Source organism: Cricetulus griseus (assembly GCF_003668045.3).
Source record: "Cricetulus griseus strain 17A/GY chromosome 1 unlocalized genomic scaffold, alternate assembly CriGri-PICRH-1.0 chr1_0, whole genome shotgun sequence".
NCBI lineage: Eukaryota > Metazoa > Chordata > Mammalia > Rodentia > Cricetidae > Cricetulus > Cricetulus griseus.
Window position 1 is genome coordinate 259,219,155 of NW_023276806.1, and position 21,335 is coordinate 259,240,489.

A 21,335-nucleotide genomic window follows, 5' to 3' on the forward strand; every position below is an offset into this window, starting at 1 on the left:
GTGGCCTCCAGGGCTCTGGAGGTGGAGATGACTCAAACTTATTTGCAAGTTTGAAGATCTGGGTTTGATCCCTAGGACCCAAGGTAAGGTTCTAGGCATGGGGGAGACCAGAGGATCCTTGGGGCTTGCTGGGCAGCCAGTCTAGCCTAATCAGCCTCATTGGTGATCTCTGGGTCAAGGAGAGACCTTCCCAAGGTTGTCCTCTGGCCTCCACGAACAAACCCTCATCCACATGAACACATAGACACAGCAGTCTCCAGACCATCAGAGAAGCTCCATCCTCTGAACTGGGGCCTGTCTGATTACTCACGGGCAACTTGGCAAATTTGAACAGCCGTGTTTTCATAGGCATCTTCCAGGTCTCAGTTTGGCAGTGACAGTGGTGTGAAGGCGGAATGAGAGTTTTAAGGCAGTTGTGTCATGTATACAATAGAAATTCCTAGTTTTTAAAACCCGAGATGGAAAATTTACAGAGTGAAGCTAGCAGGGAGTCATGTTCTTAAATGCTTGAGTTCAACTTGAAGGATCTCAGCCCTTACATTTGACTTTCCAGACTCTCAGTAGTCTGTCTTAGAATAGCAACAAATCCAACAGGCATTCATTAAGAATCTCCTGCAGTTACCCGGGCAGTTGTCAACAGAGACCTAGACAAGTTTTTCTTTGTTTGAGACAGGTCTCCATCTTCCAACTTAGATGCTTGTGCCACCATGACAACCTACTATGGTTAAAAAATCAAAACAAAACAATAAAAAAAACCAAAACAACAATAAAGAAGCCTCAAACCCCGACAACTACAACTTGACAAGTATTTGGAAATTTGTTTGCAAATCAATAGCTATAGTCATTAAATAATATTTCAATATCTCAAATTGTACATATTGCTTATTTTTGTTTTTGTTTTGAGACAGGGTCTTGATATGTAGCCTAGGCTGAATTTGAAATCACAAACCTCCCTTTTTAGCCTCCCAAGTGCTGGGACCAACTTTGTCTAACTAAGCATTGTCATTTAATTTTTTATTTCTGTTTTAAAGTATTTTTACTGTTTGAGTGGATATATATATATATATATATATATATTATATAGATATAGATATAGGCTCAAGTGAATGTAGATGCTGCAGTAGAATGGAAATTGGGTCATCAGCCTTGTTGACAAGCACCTTTCCCCACTGAGCCCATACTGAGCCCATCTTGTCGACCCCATACTGCTCTCTTCAAACAGTGTCAACTTAACTTATCGATGGAGCTTTTATTAAGCCTTACTACACTAACAGTAATAGGGGAACTGGCAGGGACTGTAGTTCAGTGTTACTACAGTGCTTGTCTCTCAAGCCCAAAGGCCCTGAGTTTGACCCCCCCCCAGATCCACAAACAAAGATCCAGCTACATACAGCTTTTGGCTCAGTGGTTGGGTTCACATTTGGCAGTTCATGGCTGTCTGTAGCTCCCAATGTCAGAGGATCTGACACCCTCACACTGACATACATGTAGGCAAAACACCAGTGCATGTAAAATAAAAACAAATAAACCATTAAGAAAAGTTGACACTGACTTTCTTTGCTCTTTTTAAGGAGCGACGAAAATTTGGTCCTTTGGGATGGAATATTCCCTATGAATTCAATTCTGCTGACTTCACGGCCAGTGTTCAGTTCATCCAAAACCACCTCGATGAGTGTGATATCAAAAAGGTGAGTGGAATTGTTGAGTCTTTTGTTTGTTAGTTTTTCATTACAGCTTGTGACATGGGAGTGAGTCTCCCTGAGGACCTCTTTTGGAGGGACGGGTACTCTAATCAGCTGGTCCATTCACTCTCTCCTCCCCTAACCAACACACTCACACTTTGTTTCCCTCCACTGAAGGTGCCTGTCCGTATAATGATGAAACTCTGTGCTGCACAATACAATGATGTCCCTAATGCTACTCATGCCCCACAAAAAGTGGAGGGACCTCAGTCAGGCCTGCCTTCTTTGCGCATCCTCCTGCTAGCCAATCAGGCAGTTCTTTTTTTTTTTTTTTTGTCTCACGTCCCCCCTCCCTTCACCATTAAAAAAAAAGACTTGCTTACTTATTTACTTATATATGTGTGTATCTGAGTGCCTGTAGGGCACTATGTGCATGCAGTGCCCTTGGAAGCCAGCAGAGGGCATCAGATTCCCTGGACCTGGGGTTACAGATGGTTGAGTCCTCATGTGTGTGCTCCAACCTGCCTGCTCTGCAGTCAAGTGCTGTAACAGCTGAGCCATCCCTCCAGCCTCCCACCCCTCTACTGTGTTTTGTGGTGGTACCAGAGCCTGAACCCAGGACTTCACATACACTCAACAAGTGCTGTGTCACTCGGCAGGTTCCCAGCCATGGAGTCATTTCTTTTAATTTACCACATTTATTCATTTGTTTGTGCATTGTGTTGTATATTCATGCACCACGGCACACATATGGAGGCCAGAGGACAATTTTCAGGAGCTGTTCCCTTTTTTCAGCATGTGGGTCTTTGTTGTGTGATGTTTTACTCCTTGGCTTTCTTGAACTCTTTGGAGGACACGCCATCCAGCTCTCAAATGAATCACACATGGAGGCTTATTATTTATTATAAACACCGGGCCTTAACCTGGTTTGTATTTTGCCAACTTTTCATAAATTATCCCATCTATCTTTGGCCTTGGAGCTTTTATCTTTCTCTATCTGGCATATCTTTTCTTTCCTTCTTACTCCATGTCTGGCTGGGTGGCTGGGTGGCTGGGTGGCTGGGTGGCTGGGTGGCTGGGTGGCTGGGTGGCTGGGTGGCTGGGTGCTGGGTGGCTGGGTGGCTGGGTGGCTGGGTGGCTGGGTGGCTGGGTGGCTGGGTGGCTGGGTGGCTGGTCCCTGAAGTCCTCCTCCTCCTTCTCTCTCATTCCCCAATCTTCAGATCATTTTCTCCCAGATTTCACCCCATATATTTATCCTCTCTGCCTGCCAGCCCCGTCTATTCCTCTCTACTGTGTCGCTATTGGCCATTCAGCTCTTCATCAGGCCATCAGGTGTTTTAGACAGGCACAGTAACGCAGCTTCACAGTTAAGCAAATACAACATAAACAAAAGTAAGACACCTTAAAATAATATTCCCCAACGGGTCCTAGGGTTCACACTCAGGTCTTCAGGCTGGGTACCCAGTGCTTTTACCTGCTGAGCCCCCAAGAACCTAGCTTAGTTCTTAATTGTCAAGTTCGAGCATGTAAATAGCAACTAAAAAACTTCTTGGCAGTCCTGAGGATTGAACTTACAGCCTTGCACATGCTAGACAGTTTCGCTACCACTGAGCCATACCACATCCCCAGTGGTCACTTCTAGTAATGGTTATTACTCATCATTGGATAGACTTTCCCAGTCTCTATGGTGCCAAGGTATGCGTTTTTGCCTATATCATCATGAAGCTGACATAGAAGGTGCCACCATTATTGCCATTACTCACAGGCTGTGTAAGGTTGGAAATCTACTTTTCAGGATCATAGGAATGTAAGTCAGTGAGCCTTTTGACCCATTTCCTCCTCCTTAAAGTACCATCTTTTAGGAACAGGAGAATTAGCATTTTTATGAAAACACAGTGCACAGCACCTAATAGAGGCTCAGTGGAGACCACTTTCACTCTGTCCCTCTCTTCCAGACATAGTAGGACTGCTAGATTACTATAGACACTGTGGTGGTGGTATGATTCTGGTGAGCCATGATGAATGTTCACCTGGGGTGGACAGAAGCTAGCACCAAACTGTCATTTTCTCCTGAAATGACAAAAGGACAGTAAATTAAGAATATGACAGTAGGATGAAAAATTATATTGTATGGGTTCATATTCTGCAGTTATTTATCATGTCAGCATATACAAATAATAGCTGCCTTGAAATGGTTGCTTTGAAAGGCAACCAAGCTGAAAAATAAAAGTTTAACCAATAAGTAGATAAAAATAAGAATCCAAAATCCATAAGCATCCTCACTTTGCCTTTATTCCAAATATACTGAGTTGTTTTTTTAAATAGCTATGAATAGCAGAATTATATTGCTAGTCTAAGATTGCTAAGAAATTAATGACTACATCGACACAGCTTTAGCTTATAGAATGAGACAGCACAGGATTGCACTGTGGAGAAGTTTTGGGGATAAATACGTTCCTATTTGTTCTCTTACAGAGCCTGGGAAAATCTATTGCTAGGAAAGAACATTAACACTCCCCTTCCTCGATCTTGTTTCTTTCTTCATTAGGCATCACTCCCTGCCCCTCTGTAACAGTGTGGCATGTACTGTAATGAGTGTTACAGGTGATTACAATCACAGAGAGGAAAATGCTGTCTTGTTTTTCTATTTCACACAATCCTTAGTCACCTTCTCCTCTAATGCTTAATATTGTGGATTTTTCTTTGGTGAACAAACTGTAATAGTTCCAGCCACATGGTAGTGAGTTATTCCTATGAGCTAAAGAATAATTTTCAATGCAGCGATTCGAGTTTCGTTCAGCTGCTGTGATTAAACGCTCTTACTGGAAGCCACTTAGGGGAGGAAATGGCTTACAGGGTTTACACTTGCAGGTCACCGTTTGCCATTGATGGATGTCAGGACAGGAACCTGGAGGCAGGATCCGTGGTAGAACACTGCTCAATGGCTCCTCACACAGCCTAGTGTTACCTGTGTAGGGAATAGCACCACCTACAGTGTTCCCTCAAAGAAATACCCACAGACCGACTCAATAAAGACAGCTACTCAATTGAGACTTTTTCTCCCCTCTGGTATTTCTATCCTGTGTCAAGTTAACAGTTAACGTTAACTAGGACAACAGCCTAGCTGGCATTCCCTTTTCCAGAACTTTCCTAGAGTGCTAGACCCTACTGGCAGTGGATAATCTTACTTCGTTTGTAATACAGGGTGTGTCGTGGAGTACGGTGAGGTACATGATTGGAGAAGTACAGTACGGAGGCAGAGTGACAGATGACTTTGACAAACGGCTACTTAACTGCTTTGCCAGAGTAAGTCAATTTTGGGAGGAGAATGCCTGGAGGTAAATTTCACAGTGTTTTCCTTTTTAAAAAGTATATGTTTCACTTTAAATTATGTATATGTGCATGGGGCTATGTATGGCTATGTGCCTGTGAGAACGGGAACCTGTGAGGGTCAGAAGAGGTGTCAGTTACCCTGGAGCTGGAGTTAGAGGTGTGTGTGTGTGTGTGTGTGTGTGTGTGTGTGTGTGTGTGTGTGTGTGTGCTGGAAGCCAAACTCCAGACCTCTGCAAGAGCAAGAAGTGCTCTTTACCACTGAACCATCTCCCCATCTGTAGAATACTTTTTGTTTACAATGGGCACGGCGAATCTGGGGGTGCAATGTAAAGGAGGGATGCTGATAAATAGAATTAGCCGAGACTCCCTTCTTCCTACCACATTGCCCTCAGGTCCAACAATAAACCAACCATCAGCCATCCCAGAGGGCTCCTGAGGATTCTCATACCCATCTTCCCACTGCACTTACTTCATGGTCTCAGTTCTCCAGAACCTGCCAAGAAAACACTGGCCATCTCTCTGTGCCTCTTCCTCTTGAGTAAAAGACACAGTATGGCTCCAAGGCTAAAAATAAGAGCTTGAAGGAGTGCAGTATAATTTCAATGTTACCATCTTTTCTGTTAGAATAAACTGTTGAAAATGGATGGGGTGTTAGGAGTTTTCCATTTTTTCCCAATAAACTCCACATAAATCCTGTGAGTAAACACTTCCTAGAGGATATTATTTAGTAGCAATGATGACTTTACCACAATAGGTAAAAACCATAAATCAACACCCACTGGACACAAACGCTTCCTAAATCTTTTTATGTATTAAAGAAACAATATGCATTTACCTGTGGGGAAAAATCATATATGTGAATATTTTACAGTTATTGGATTCTTTATATTAGGAACTCTGTTAGTAATTCTGCTTCAGCAAATTTTCTCCCTCTGGTCTTCCTCCCCCCCCTCCTTCTCCTTCTCTATTGATATTTGATGCAGCAAATTAAAATCACAACAAATCTATCTCTTAGAAGCCTGTTCTTTTTTAATGAGAGGCAGGAAGGGAGTAGGTCTAGAGGGTAGGGTGGGTAGGGAGGAACTAGAGAGAGTAAAGAGAGGGAGGGGAAACTATAATCAGGATATAATGTATGAGAAAATCATCTACGTTCAACAAAAGGAAAAAAGAAAAGATGAAAAGAGAGAAAAAACACAGTAAAGCATACAAACTTCTGGGACAGTTTGGTAAAACAGAGGTAGACCAGATATCCAATTTTTTGTTGTTTTAACCTTTTAATTAAGTTATACATGGAAAATAGCAAGTATTGGCAAGGATGTATAAAGGTAAGACCACCAGTGCAGTCTGTTGATACTGGCTGAAAACAAGTACCTGAGCAAAATAGATGTCAGAAAATTTCAAGGAAAGGTCCACAAATATGTTCATGGTGACATTGTGTGGGGGAGGTGAAGGCGATCATCCCAGGCTGTTTTATTCTGGAAAGAGACCCTGACATGGGCCTCTCTGTTTAAGTTTCCTATTCCTTCCCTGTTCTCCCACTGCTAAGGCAGTGCCCATCTTCCAGGGCAGTTCCTGGGAAGGCTCTATACTGTAGCACAGTAGTCAGTGCTCCAGCCAGCTGGAAAAGTGTATGCCTGGGTCCTGATGGAGGATGAGATGGTGCCTCACAGCATCCTAAAACAGTGAGATGTAATGACTCAGCATAGTGGCTTCTGTGGCTTCCCCTCTTGGGGTGCAAGCCAGCGGCTCTTGTCTTTTTGTAGCTCCATGGCGTGACTGATGTCCAGACCCGAATCCTGCTCCTGAGTACAGATATATTCTCAGAGCAGATGTTATTCATAGAATAGTTTGAGGTGTTGGGAGGCAGCTTCTGTATCCATCATAGGGATGGTGGTGTGTAACACAGAAGAAATGGTCTATGCGACATCCTGCAGAGACTGTAAAAACATTTGTTCAGTGAAGCTGGAAAAAAATGTAAAATGAGATCTATAAAGTAAGCTGTGTATATTTCATGGGGAGAGATAGATATTCAAGGCCATACATTAAATACATTTAAATAGCCACAGAAAGAAGGAGATGGTGGGTGGATGTCAGAGCTGAATGGAGAAAAACTGGAATAAGAAGGGGACTAGTGTGTGAAAATAATAAATACAGTATGTGAAAAACTCACCTCTGTGCCTGCAAGACACAGGGAAAATATGTCTTAGTCAATTAGCTGTTTTTGAATAATTGTAAAAATGCCTAAAACTGAAGGATTTTAAGATTTACTTTTACTTTTTAGATTCTGTGTATATAAGGGAATAGAGAGATGGTGGAAACACACTTGAGCTGTGTCTCAGTCATGTCAGACTTGCTGGTCTGGGCACAAGGCTCCCTGTCCTGCCACCAGTGCAGTGTTTTTTTTCCCCAGTGACCACAGCTTCTGCCCCACCTGTTTCTAGCGCCGCTGAGCTCTCTCCTCTGCATTTATTTTCCTGCTGTCCCATGCTTGCGCTGCTGATTGACAGCCCTTTGTACTCAAGGCCTTAGTCTGTCGTTGTCCGACCTCTGACAACCTCTCTCCCTTAGTCACTGCTCTCTGTCTTCCCCATCCTGCAACCTCCACCCTCCTTCTGTCTCTATGTCTTGTTCTTCCCTTCTCTCTTTTTCTCATTCCTCTCACTTATTCCTCTGTTAAGCTCGAACATGTCCCAGATGTGCCCTCAGCAGCTAGCTCTCCTGCTAAGCCACAGGTTTTAAAGGTCCCAGTGCTTTCATGGGCTGTGGTCAGTCCAGACCCAGATTATAGCAGCTGCCCAAATCTCTGCGATGGTTTGATGAGAAATGTCCCCACAGGCTCGTGTATGTGAGCACTTGGTCCCCAGGAAGTGGTGTTATTTGGTTATGGACCCTTTAGAAGACACAACTTTGCTAGGGGAAGTCCATCATTAGGGCAGGCTTTGAGGGTTTATTGTCTGACCCCACTTCCTGCTCTCTGTCCTAGCCTCCCCATTCTCTTCTTTCTGCTTTCCGTGTATGGATGAAGTATGACCTCTCTGCTTCCTGACAGCCACGCCAGCCTCTTGCTCCTGCTACCATGCTTTCTCCATCATTGTGGACTCTGTTGTTCTTTGGAACTTTAAACCAAGACAAACCTTTTCTTCCCTAAGTTGCTTTTGGTCAGGGTATTTCATTGTGACAACAATGTCAAAAAAGAGACTAATAGAGTAGTTCATGTAGATCTCATATTCTGTATTTTATTAGTATCCTCTGACTACTCTCCATGCCTGGTGAACCTCAGGGATCTGGGCATGTCAAATCCATGTACTTGGGTATATCTAAAGAAAGCAGTGGGAAAGCCCAGGGCAGAGATGTGTTTGCTTCTGTAGCTACATGTCATCTGGCCACTTGGTACAGTCATTTGTTAGATAACAAATGTGCCATGGACCCAAAGCCCTCATTCCGGGGTATGTTCCTGCAGCCTAAGACACCCATGTCACTAAACAGCTCATTTGTCTTCATGATGACTATACGTACAGCGCCACCTTCTTTAATAACTTGAAATCGCTCCCCAACTCTTAGATTAAACTCTGCTCATCACTCCACATCCAGTCATCCAGCATAGAACTCTCCTCACTTCCCCTTTCTTCTCCCTTCCCCCGATATTTTATTTACTCTAGGCTTCATGACTTCTGTCAGCCCACCTCACACTTTGGTGTCTGATACGCTGTGTCTTCACTAGTGTCCCCCCACCCCCGGCAAAGTCCTAAGTGCTTGTGACCAAAAGCAAAACAAAAAAAAAACCCTCTCATCGGAGACTTCTCTCCAAACCTCACCCTTGCTAAGTCCTTACCTGATATCTGCCTGGCTGTCCCTTCCCTCCTGCCTTAGGCCCTCTGTGCCCTTTGCTTATTTTTATGCTCTTCTGGCTCTTGCCTCAGTGCACCTCATATTAGGGAAATTGTTTCATAACTGGCTTGTCCCTCCACCGGGTCATGAGCTCCTTGAGCGAAAGGATTGTATGTCTCTCTCCTTTGCGTTCTGTTCTGGTTCTGAGCTCTGTGCCATGCACACAGGGATTGAATAGAGAGGAACGCAAGCAAATAGAGCCGTGGAGAAAACCAGGGCACAGTATTTCAGAATAATCGCTGGATCTAAAAAGAGCTGCAAACGGTGATGGGGGGCGGGGCTGAACGGGCAAGGCACAGTCCAGTCTCCTCCACCCCTAGCCTTGCTTCCATTCTTGCCCCATTACTTCCCTCCCTACTAGGAAAATCACCCTGTTAGGTACCAAAGTTGTCGCCTCAAACCAGCTCAGGCATTCACCATCTCTTTTCCCCACCTTTTCAAAAGAAGTCTGTTCACACCAAGTGTATATTTGTTCTCTCACCGTTTTGTTACAGATAATCAATCAATTCATACGGGATGAGAAAAGGGTGCCTTCAGGCTAGCAACAATGGAGGCTGGGCAGCAGATGCATTTGCTTCTGGTGGCTAGGGACAGAACTTAATTAACAAAGGCAGCTCAGGGTGGGAAGGCAGGTGGGAAGGTTTCTGTGCCTGCATTGTTGGTGCTTAGTGTCTGTGAGTAAAACTGTGTGGGCACGGGCCTGAAGAGGAGCCTTGCCCAGGGAGATGGGAGGCCAAGAAGATGCTTGGGTGCCCTCATAGCTGCAGGTGGACCCAAGGAAACCAAATTACTCCTTGTAGAAAGGCTTGAACTCACCTTGTAGTTCAGCATGATCTCAAACCTCTGGCCCTCCGATCCTCCTGACTCTACCTCCCAAGTACTGGAATTACAGGAGTGCACTGTCACGCCTGGTATAAGCCACGCTGGAGATGGAACCTGGTGCTTTGTGAGTGCTATGCAAACACTCAACCAACTGAGCTACACCCCCCCCCCCACTCCCTCCACCACTCTTTCTTCTGCATTGAGGATCAAACTCAGGGCTTCTTTCATGCTGTGCATATGCCCAGCCACTGAGCCCACTTCCAGCCGTGCTCCACCCCTCCCCCATACTCTGGCTGGATCTCCTCTTAGGTACCAACCAGAGTCCTGCCTCATTGTTTCTGTGTGGCCTCTCTTTTGTGGATTATTTCTTTCCTTCCTATATGTGATAATTATTCTGTTGATAGTTTTGTTAAGATGCTTTCAGAACCAACAGTAAAAAGAAGAAAAAAAAAGAAAAGAAAGAAATCCTATTAAAATGGAAATAAGCCCCCTTCTTCCAATCTGGGGCCTTTTCATCAATTTTATTTTTTCTCTCTCCCATACAGGTCTGGTTCAGTGAGAAGATGTTTGAGCCCTCGTTCTGTTTTTACACCGGATATAAAATTCCTGTGTGTAAAACCTTGGACCAGTATTTTGAGTACATCCAGTCTCTGCCATCCCTAGATAATCCAGAAGTCTTTGGGCTCCACCCTAATGCTGACATCACGTGAGTTCTTGGCATTTAATTCCTCTTTTTTTTTTTTTTTTTAATTTGAAGGTGTCATTTGTAACTCAGCCTGGCAAAGACTATGCATTTCATTTTCTCCCTTAATCTCTCTCCTTTCCCTTCTTTTTATTTTACTGTGAAAAATAGTGTTGCTTCCTGTCTTCCAATTACAACTCTGTCACTGCTCAGCCTGCCCTCCCCTCACTAAATCCTGATGGCCTGGCGTTTATGACAACTCGAAAGCTGTAATTTATGTGTTGATTACTTCTCTGTTCTGTCAGAAAAGCCAGTTCTGTTTTCCTTTTAATCGATGCTCTCCATTGATAGTCATCTCCCCACTCCTTATCGCTTTCTCCAAATTACCCTTTAAAAATATACCACTTGGGACGAGAGAGATGACTCAGTGGTTGAAAGTACTTGCTCTCTTGTAGAGGACCCAAGTTCAATTCCCAGGGGCTCACAACCACCTGTAACTGCGAGCTATCTGTCTCCCTTTCTGGCTTTCTTGGGGCGCTGCACTCATGTGTGTGCATACCCACACATAGACACATATGAAGGGGCAAGGCACATATAGATAGAGCCCTGTCTGACCCTCTCCATGAGGGCTATCTCTTTTCATGCTTGCTCACCCACAGCCTATGGTCATGAGCTCCTCACGGGCACATACCCCAGAGCTCAGTGTGAGGTCCCCGATCCGACAAATCCATAGAAATGACCACCAATCCCAAGCATCTTCTTTGGCCCATCCTCCAGATAAAGTTTCTCTTTGGAGAACCCTCCATGGAAAAGCATCACTTCTCTCCACCTACTGACTCAGCCCCAGTTGAGCCATTCCTTTGCAAGATGTGGCCTCTGTGGTCCACCAGAAGAAGATTCCTAGCTAGAGAGAAGGGCATGCTTGCCCCTCTCCCAGTCCCAGGCTGTAATTTTAATAACTCTTTTGTCACGTAAAGGCACTACCCGCTTCAGCACACAACAAGTGCAGCGTCTTCCCACCCAGACACAGCATAGCCCCTGGCATGAGATTCTGTACCCACAGTGGGCTCACCTCCTTTGTACCCTCTAATCTGGCCCGTGACACTTCCCTTCAGAGAAGCTGTCACCACCCAGTGCTCATTTCAGACCCTGTGATGGAGTGTGATAACCCTCTAGTGTTGCCTCTGGACTGCTGCCCTGAGAGAGACTCTGTTGAGTGAGCTGAAATGAGAGCATAGTGAAGCAATGAAAAGGGCTTTGTTGTTGATCAGTTTGAGAACCAACAGTGAGAGAGCGTGGCCAAGGAAGTGGTTTTGCTTGAGATGAGGGTTTTAAAATGTGAGTAAGACTGCATACTTCCTATGCTGACAATCCTTCTGAGGTCCTGATTCATCTTGGGTCAAGGTCAAAGGTGCCTGCATACATAGAACCCAGACCTCTGTTTCCTGCCTCCATCCCTCCCTCCTTACACCCCTGCTTCCAGCTCAGCTCAAACTCTCCATCACTTCCTGTGACTTAGACCACAGGACTCCACACTTGTACCTCCTGGAACACACCCCCCCACCCTCTAGAATATCACCGTGGCTTGCCTTTTATCTCTTCCGGCCCTTGCCCTAAAGTGTCATGTTTTCAGTGATGCTTCCCCATAGTCGCCTTAAGTACAAATAGTGACCCATTTTCAATGCCACCCCAGACCCTACCCTCCCACCCTGCCAACATTTTCTTATATCGGCCACAGACATGATCTATTTTCATCATTTATTTGCTTTTACTTATCAGCCACTTGTTAAATATAAACTGGATGCAATGGAACTGTATCTAAAACCCATGTCCATTTTCACTTCTGTGCCTTCTGGCTATAACCGTGCCCAGTGCTCAGGAAACTTTGGTTGGTTGAGTCAGTAAGACTCTAAGCAGTCTGATCAGTGGGTCTAACCCATAGGATGTGATGGTTTCCCACGGGTGGGAAAAAAGTAGCAGGCAAAAAGTTCATGCAATTCTAATTATGTAATAAAAGATACTGTGGGTTGGAGATACAGTTCTGATAAATGCACAAAGTTCTGGGAAACTTATTTTAGGCATGGTCTTGTGCAGCTCAGGCTGACTTTGAACTTGCTCTATTACTGAGGATGGCCTTGAGTATTGGATCCTTCTACCTCATTCTCCTAAGTGTTGGGACTGTAGCCATGTATCACCATGTATCAGACAATGATGGACTACATTCTGGAATTGCAAGCCCTTCCCTCCCTTAAGTTGCTTTTGGTTAGAGTGTTTTATTATAGCAGCAGAAATGAATCTAGAATAGGTACTCTTTTTTTTTTATTTTGAGTGAACTTTTCTATACCTAAGCATTATTGATGTATAATTTGTCCAATTTTCTCCAGTAGCAATTTTAGTCCTTTTTTGTTTTTAAGACTTAATTACATGCACATATGTACAAATGCATACACATGATTCTAGCCTTTTATTTGTGATATATGTTGAAAATACTATTTCCTGTTTTCTCATTTGGTTTTGCCTCTGCTTTTGAAGGTCAAAGTGTTGCTTGTCATTTGGTTTTACTGTTGTTTTATGATGGATTGTTCTGTTGCCACTTCTGGGCCTATAGTAATCGCAACAAGGCCTGTTCTTGTATGAGGTTATGATCGAGCAATCCCCTTTCTGGTGTATGCATGGTTTTATAGTTCACATTTAACTTTTTAGGCCATCTGGAATTTTTGTGGCATCCAAGTATGGGTGAAGCCTCACCTTTTTCCAAATGTCAATCCAGTAATCATTGTCAGTGATGTGAGCTGCTTCCCTATCTGTAGGCAGAACTTTGATGGGTGTGTGGGCCCACATCTGGGCTTCCTTTGCTGTAATAGTTTGTTTATAGACTCTCATGTTTTATTATCTGGTCAGGTCTTCTCGTTGCACACCCCCCTACTATTTTTCCCAGATATCCTTGCATGTTTATTTTTTATCATTGCAAACAAATATTAGATCCTGAAATTTATTCAGTACCTTTCAGTATCTATAGTACACATCATATGGATATCTTCCAACTTGCTAAATAATATATAATGGATCTTGTAATCCAAATTATCTCTTCTTTCTTGAAATTGATTACCCCCACTTTCCTGATCTTTTCATGTGGGTAAACTGTAAACAGTTCACTGGGAAGATACTTGCACTGTGGTTCATAAATAATGTTGATCCAGGATTTTTGAGAGAGAGAGAGAGAGAGAGAGAGAGAGAGAGAGAGAGAGAGTATGATGTCTTTACCCAGTTTCATTGTTAACCAATGGTTATGTTTGCTTTGTAAAATATTTATAAAATATTTCCTAATCCCCAACAATTTATGTGCTTAAAAATTGAGTTGAGCTCTCCTATGAACCCACCAGTGCCTGGTGCTTTTTAGTGTTGCTATTTCTTTGGCACATTTAGTTCTTTCTATTTCCATTTGCAGTTGAGTTTTATAAATTGTATTCTCAAAGGAAGTCATGTGTTGACGCTGTTTTTTCATGTTTGCTTCCATGGAGTTGTGCAAGGTAGGCTTTGCTTGAATGTATGCATATGGTGCCGAGTACGTGCAGTGTATTTATTGTGGAAGTGTGTGCATCCCTCTAGCTCTGTAGGGCTTGGTCTGAAATCCGGTAGCTTGCAGTTGCTCCAGTCTCTCTCCAAAAGGAATATTCTAGCTCCCAAAAATAATTTGTCAGGCAGCTATGGCCAGCCACTTTGCTACAGTTAGTCTGTTTATCCCCAGAGAAACCATGGGGGCCACCTTGACATTAACACAGGTGTTTGCCATGCCACACACCAGGGGTCCTCTTTCACAGGACTCAGCTCAATAGCTCCTCAGTCACTGGTTAGAAAAGCACACTGTGGCAGAGAACCAGACTAACTTGCAAAATGTATGAGTACCGTGGTCAGTCTTCAATATAATATTCTGGTTAACAGTGTGACCTTGTAGCTCCTATTCATTTATTCTTTCAGAGTTAACTACATGCACACAATGTATTTTGATCATATCAACCATCTATTCTCCTGCCCAGTTCCTCCCACACCCTCCCACCATGTTTCTCTCCCATGTCCCTTTTATTGATATAATCCACTACGTCTAGCTAATGCTGCAGTATGTGCATGAGTGGGGGGCCCTCCACTGGAGCATGGACAGCTTACCTTCCCCTCCCCCAGCAGCCTTCAGCTGTGCACTATCTCTTTGGCTGTGGGTAGGGCCTCATGACCTCCTCCATCCATGCTGCAATGCTGGCTGGCTTGACCTTGGGCAGCTCTTGTGCAGGGATCCGCAGTTGCCATGAGTTCTTGAGTGCAGCATCCCCATAGTGTTCAGAAGTCATGGTTTTTACAGCAGTCATCTCTGACAGCTGGCTCTTTCAGCCTGCCTGCCCTCTCTTCCTGGTTGTTTCCTGAGTTTTAGGGAGATGGTGTGATATAGATGTGCACCTTAGGGCTTTGTTCACTGTTTCCACCAACTTCTATGCATTTTGTCCAGTCGTTGAGTTTGTGGGTTAACTACCACCCCATGCACAAAGAGGCTTCTCTGGTAAGGACTGAGAACCTCACTAACCTGTCTGTGATGGGAGTTGGAGTGGGGGTGGTGGAGTGGGAGGGGCTCCAAAAGTGTTAACTGAGGACCTGTCTGCACCAGGAGCTGAAAGGAGGTAACGAAGTCTCACCACAGTCTTGTATGATTTCTTTCAGGTAACTCAAGCCCCAAACCGAACCCACGACTCCCCCCCCCCTGCCCCACCGCCGCCATGCTTCAAGCTCTTCTCGTCTCAGTAGTTTCTAGGGCACACAGAACACAATGCAATATCTCTGATACCTCCCCAACCTTATCTAGAGCACCCTTGGAGCCCCATATAACATCTTAGAGACCCAGACCCAGTGGGTAAATCCAGGGATGTATGGATGCAGGCCTAGGTCAGGAATGGTGATGGGCCAGACAAAGTGACAGGTCAAGTTATAAAACAGATCTGACGGGGTTCCTTGAGGGTGGAGCCAAGGTCTAGAACTGTCTTCTGTAGCTTCTGTTCATTTGTTGCTGCTCATGGATGATAGAGAGGGTATAGGAATCCATTTGACAGGCTCACTCCAGGAAGCCTAAGCTGGCATCTCTCCAAACCAGGCCAAGATCTTTAATCTTTTCTCACACTCATAGGGGACAGGTAGAGCACCCTGGGTGTCTCCCACTGGTGGACAACTCTTTCCACTGGAGAGATACCTTCTGGCCTGAGAGACGAGTGCACTTAGTTCCTCTGGTCTGGCTGAATTCCCATCTTCCCATTTGGTCTCTCCTTGGGGTTCTCCCATCCTGCGTCCCCTCCCGTCTGGGCTTCATGCCCCGTTTTAGTTCCTGCTGTGCCCAGGCAGTCAGCTGTATCCTGCAGTTGTGTTTGGAAGGTTTCCTGGTCACTGTTTTGGGCCTCACTCTTCTTGCCTCTAGGCCCTGAGTATCTAGTGACTAGAATCCTACCCTGCAATTATCCTGCTTTTATTTTTTCAAAGGCTTCTGCCTCCTGCTCCCTTCCTGTCCCGAAGTGGCCACCAGGAGGCAGTAAGCAATAAGGGACACAGTTTCCCAGCTACAACTTACCCTTTCCCACCCCAGTAAGTCTCAGTTCTTCAAGGTCTGTGTAAATCGATGTAATCCAAGGCGCTTCTGCCATATACAGTCTGGGAGGGTGGGGATAACAGAGGGTTCGAGAATGAGACAGCCTGTGAGGGGAAGTCAGAGTCCCATGTGGGGTGTGTTGAGGTAGTGGTTGAAGCCACATGACATGAAGGACTTTACAAAGCAGTGGCCTATTCAGTCTGTGTCGATGTTTCCCATCAGAGGAATCACGGCTTTATCTGACTGGCCACGCCGTTCAACAGTAATCTTGCTTCTACATGGTCACATGGGTGTCATGGACCATGGTGAAGAGTTGCCCCCTGTTTATGAGGGTCTGCCTTCTGAAGTTCACATCCATAAATCTCTAAGGAGAGAAATCTGTAGAAGGGAATCACAAGTCTTCCTCCTTGGTCTCTGAAGGTGGTGGTGGAGGGGGAATCACACTGAATTAAATGTTTTAAAATAAGTAAAATCTCTCCCAAGAGGTTAGCTATCTTGGTGACAGAAGCTATAAAAATGCACAGTGTATTCACATTTTATTATCTAGATTTATAAGGTAGCAAAGACTCCGCAAATTCCTCTATCTCGATGTCAAAAGCAGTTATTTATTTTGGCTCTTTTTCTCATTAGTGAGTTATGCATATTTTTCTACCTTCCGAAATTTATCAAGTGCCTCATTACAACTTTTCCATTCATTTCAACCTGGGGCAAATGTAAACATGTTCCTCTTGGAATTAACTGGCAATTTTTGAGTTTTAGATTTTTTTTTTAAATTATGCTCATTGATATTTCATGTGCTGATCTGGAAATGTGTGTGCTGATACCTCATTAGGTGTTTGATTGTTTGTTTTATGGGCAGTGCTGTCTTTGAGTTGTTTTGCATTTTTGTTATTCTCGACTTCCAACTCCCTGAACCACTAAGCTACAATGGCTAAATTGTTTCTTTTCTTACCTTTACTCCAAAGAGAAATCTCCAGGAAGTAACTCAGGACTAAAGTCCCTGGGTTGTGGCAGTCTTTTGCTTCACCTCAGAGCATCTGTGGAGACTGTTTACCCAAAAGCCCTTGGGCTTTTGCGGCATGGAGAGGTATTTGCAGTTCTCCCTCAGAGCCAGCTGACTAGGCGCTTTGCCCTTTGTATCTTTGTAAACATAAAAATCACGATGTGGAAAAGGAAATATAAGTCGTGCAACCCTCAAGTGCTAGGCAATGGCATTCCGTGCCTAATAAAATGGGTGATGAAGTGACCTGGGAGCTCGCCTGGCTGTCACTCAAAGTGGGCCAACTCTTGAGGGTTCCTTAGTAATAATACCTGTGTTCTGAGGACTCCTCTTAGATAGCCTCATAACGAATAAAACTACCCACCATGAAAGTGATTTTGTAGGGGAGATGTAGCAGAGGCAGCCCAGCGGCACCTGTGAACTTGATCAGAGCCCCCAGAGAACAAGATGTCCCTGCCCATGGTGGTCTACTGGCTCCCAGTCACTGGTGTGCAGGCCAGTGGGGATGCAGTAGCGATGTAGAGACCGGTGAGCACCCAGAGGGGATGTGAGACTGGAGACAGCTGAGAGAGCTCCCATAAGCCCTCAGACACCAGTCATTCTATATTTTATTTGTAGATAGGACAGGCAGGGCAGGACGACCTTCTTAGCAAGAATGGAAATTTACTGTGGCTTTCTTTCTTTAGCATTAGGAGATCTGTGTTGATGATATAATTACAAAATAGCTTCCTTCGTTTTGAAATTTGACTCTCTGACTCCCCTGTGGTTTGGAGGGATAATATGTAAAGATGTTTGCAGTCCAGTCCTTGAATTTTGAAGTGTGGCACAATCCATGTTTTGTTTTGTTTTGTTTTTTGAAAGCCATGTAAAAAAATGAGAGAAGTACAAATAACTTAGAGGGAGAAGACAAATACCATGAAAACACAAATTTAAATTCCTAACAGTTAAGGAACCAATGATATGTGTTTACCTTTCTATATGTGTGTGTATATATTTATTTGTGTATGCATGGTTTTCATCTCTCGCTTTAGGTGGAGAAATGTCAGGAAGTAAAAAAAAAAAAAAAAAAAAAAAAAACTTGTAATAATAATGCCCTAAATGTTCACCATAAAAAGGGTCAGATAATTAAATTTTCATGCCCTTTACATATTGGAGAATTGCTCTCCTTTGTATTTGAAGTTTAATAAGATTCTAACTAACTGGCTTCAGTTCAACAAACAAATATTTATTGAGAACTTACTGTCTGGGCAGCTTGGGAACACGAAGATGAGGAAGACGCAGTTCTCATCTTCTGAGTTCATTGCCTATTAGGGAAACAGATGAATGGTAAATACGTAAGACAATCTGATAAACTCTAAAATCAGGTTACATATACATTGCCACGGTATATATATCCCATACAGGCAAAAAAGAGAAACAAATCCCCAATAAATCCCAATTTAGGGATCAAAGACAGATGATGACAGGGGCCATTTCCAAGTTGTGTGTTAGAGGATGTGCCACTGTCAGTTTAGGGGTGGGGCATGAGTGAGGAGGTAGCTTCATCATGGGGAGAGGAGGAGGAAATGCAAGGAAGAATACAATGGGTGGTAAGGACCAAGACACAGTGGATGGAGCAATCAAGGAGGGGTGGAAAGAAATAACCCTGTTTGGGACATCTGAAATTCACAGTTCATCCAGAGCATGGGGAGCCGCGCCTACAGAAAGGAGATGTGACCAAGGCAGGGTGCAGATTCTGAGGATTTGGGGCATTAGGCAAGGAGTTTGGGCTCATTCTGTAGGTGCTGGGCAGGCTGGAGGGAGGGATGAGCAGTTAAGAGGACTTTGTAGAGGACCTGAGTTTGGCTTCTAGCACCCACACTGGGCAGTTTACAACTACCTGCAAAATTGCAGCTCCAAGGGATCTTGATGCCCTCCACAGGTCCCTGCAGACACGTGTGCATACAGGTACCAACACACATAAATAAAAATAAAATGAGTCATTTTTGAAAGCAGTAGGGAAGAGGATGGGAGTGGATGTTGGAAATTATCAGGAAGTAGGGCTTGGAAGCCAAGAGCAGCTGGGACGCCGTCAGAGGAAACCACCACGTCTGAGGATTCAGGATTGGCAGCAGCGAAGACATAAGGGACAGCTCAGGTGTGAGACAGAGGAGAATGAAGATAGTAGACCTGAGGTGAAAATGTTTAGTGTAAGACACAGAGAACTCCAGGAGGGCAGGGAAATGTGCATAGGGGGTATGCAGGAGACAGTTGGGGATTTTAATACTGCCCAGCATGGCCTGATACTTAGCTGTGCTCTGTAGCATGTCCACCATGGTGGCCTCTCCACTTCTCTAAGAGTGATTCATCCATGCCTTTTGTCTGCACTGTGTCTAACCCCAGAGGGAGGTAACGGACTCACGTGAATCACACATGATCTAAATTTCTGAAACCTGGGTACAATGACTTGTGGATATTAGACCATGACTCATTTCCTTTTGTTGTCTCATTAGCTATTTGCATAGACTTCCCCCCCCCCCCGAGTTATTTGTGTTTTTGTTAGACTTTATATGACTTTTAAACCTGAACTATGACCTGTACTGTTGTTATGTGTCAAGAGAAGCAAAACACATACATGCACACACACGCGCACGCGCACACACACACACACACACACACACACGAATACAAATGAAAATGTCTATTTTTTACTTTTGTTATTTTGAAGTTCACACATGTAAAGGGTAAGATGGAGACAATTCCCAAACTTTGGGTAGAATGACAAACATTCGCTCTAACATGAGAGCGCTTACAGTGACCACACAGACAGAAAACCCAGTGTGTAAAATATGATGCCATGTGTACTTACTGTGGCTACAACTCCCTGTAAGGTTGTGGGCACATCTGTCCACATGTGGTGTTGCATGTGCTCATCATGTTAGATAGGAATGCTGGAGACAGGAGCATGTCCTCTTCAACTCCATTCACGAATGAGGCCATCACGGCTCCACAGGACTCCCTGGTTCCCACAGAACACAGTTCCGTTACACGTGGAAGGCAGGATAATGCATGCTATCGGTAGCTCCTTGGGTGTCTGGCAGTGACCGCATCCGAGTTCCACAGAAAGATGTTTAATTCACACCTAGGAGTGCTGAGAGAAAACGGTGTCATTCTCTCCCTCACGCTGAAGAAAAACATCAGCTGTCAGCCGAGGGCCTTTCTGGCTGGTGTGTCTTGTGAGGTGCATTTTAATGTCCCCTGAACATTTGCCACTGATTCATCCCGGACCGTTTTTTTTTTTGCATCTGAGATAGGCTTTGCCCATAGGGGTGGGATAATGTCTATTTCTAAAAATGAAAATGGTTTTGCAATTTTGTTATAAAGTCAAATTTTTCTAATACACTATCTTGAAAGTCAAACCTTCTTAGGGTAAACAATACAGAGGGATATGAAAGACAAAGGAACGATTATAGAAAAAGCTTACCACTGTCAGAGTACCCTTCTAGACTTTTTTGTACCTGTACACAAAATACTAAGAAACAAAACAAAACATAGGAGCCTAGTTATTTGTTTTGTTTGCTTTCTTGTTTGTTTGGTTTGTGGGTTTGTTGTTGTCTGAGATAGGGTATCTGTAGCCTGGAGTATGCTGGAACCCACTCTGCACACCAGGTTCATGGCTGTCTTCCTGCCTCAGCTTTCCAGGTGCTGAGATCATAGGTATGGATCAGTCCTGACTCATAACTGGCTTTTGTAGCACCCTATTTTATTATGAATTCTAGATGAGATCTCCCTTTAACAATGCAGATAGAACTACTCCCTTATTTTTATCAACTTAATAGCTTTTTACAGGCCTTTAGTCAGATTTGTTGTTAGAAATACCCTTACATGATTATTTATTTAAAAACTTATTTGTTACATGTGGAATATATATGGAGTGAATATAAAAGAACATTTCAACTGTTTAAAAATATAGAGAGTCAGCATAAGATGTTGCCATCCTACTGTGTGTGTGTGTGTGTGTGTGTGTGTGTGTGTGTATGTGTTGTGGTGTGTGTGTGGAGTGTTTGTGGTGTGGTGTGTGTGTGTGGAGTGGTGTGTGTGTGTGGTGTGGTGTGTGTGTGTGTGTGGTGTGGTGTGTGTGTGTGGTGTGGTATGTGTGTGTGGTGTGGTGTGTATGTGTGTGTGGGGTGTGTGGTATGTATGTGTGCATATGTATGTGGTATGTGCATGTGTGTACAAGTGTGTATGGTATATGCATGTGTGTTGTGGGTTCACTTGCCCATGTGTGGAGGTCAGGGGTCAACAGCAGGATGTCTTCCTCAATAATTA

The 21,335-nt window shown here is 44.1% G+C and overlaps 1 protein-coding gene and 1 long non-coding RNA gene across 4 annotated transcripts in view; one reads left to right on the plus strand and one right to left on the minus strand.

Moving 5' to 3' along the window:
* Dnah8 (dynein axonemal heavy chain 8) overlaps nucleotides 1–21,335 on the plus strand; it is a 225,306-nt gene that overhangs the window by 180,429 nt on the left and 23,542 nt on the right. Inside the window, exons 85-87 of the mRNA XM_035452046.1 lie at nucleotides 1,572–1,688; nucleotides 4,887–4,988; nucleotides 10,271–10,431. Of these exons, the coding sequence (XP_035307937.1) occupies nucleotides 1,572–1,688; nucleotides 4,887–4,988; nucleotides 10,271–10,431 (380 nt within the window). The remainder of the gene's footprint in view (nucleotides 1–1,571; nucleotides 1,689–4,886; nucleotides 4,989–10,270; nucleotides 10,432–21,335) is intronic.
* On the minus strand, nucleotides 6,021–20,225 carry LOC113833361. Of its 3 annotated transcripts, XR_004772189.1 has the most exons (5): nucleotides 18,907–19,312; nucleotides 18,268–18,331; nucleotides 16,010–16,441; nucleotides 14,572–14,819; nucleotides 6,021–6,952 (listed from the first exon to the last, which is right to left on the minus strand). It is a non-coding gene; the product is annotated as an uncharacterized LOC113833361 (long non-coding RNA). The 3 variants fall into 3 exon arrangements; XR_004772190.1 differs by lacking the exons at nucleotides 14,572–14,819; nucleotides 16,010–16,441; nucleotides 18,907–19,312 and adding an exon at nucleotides 19,876–20,225; XR_003481009.2 differs by lacking the exons at nucleotides 14,572–14,819; nucleotides 16,010–16,441.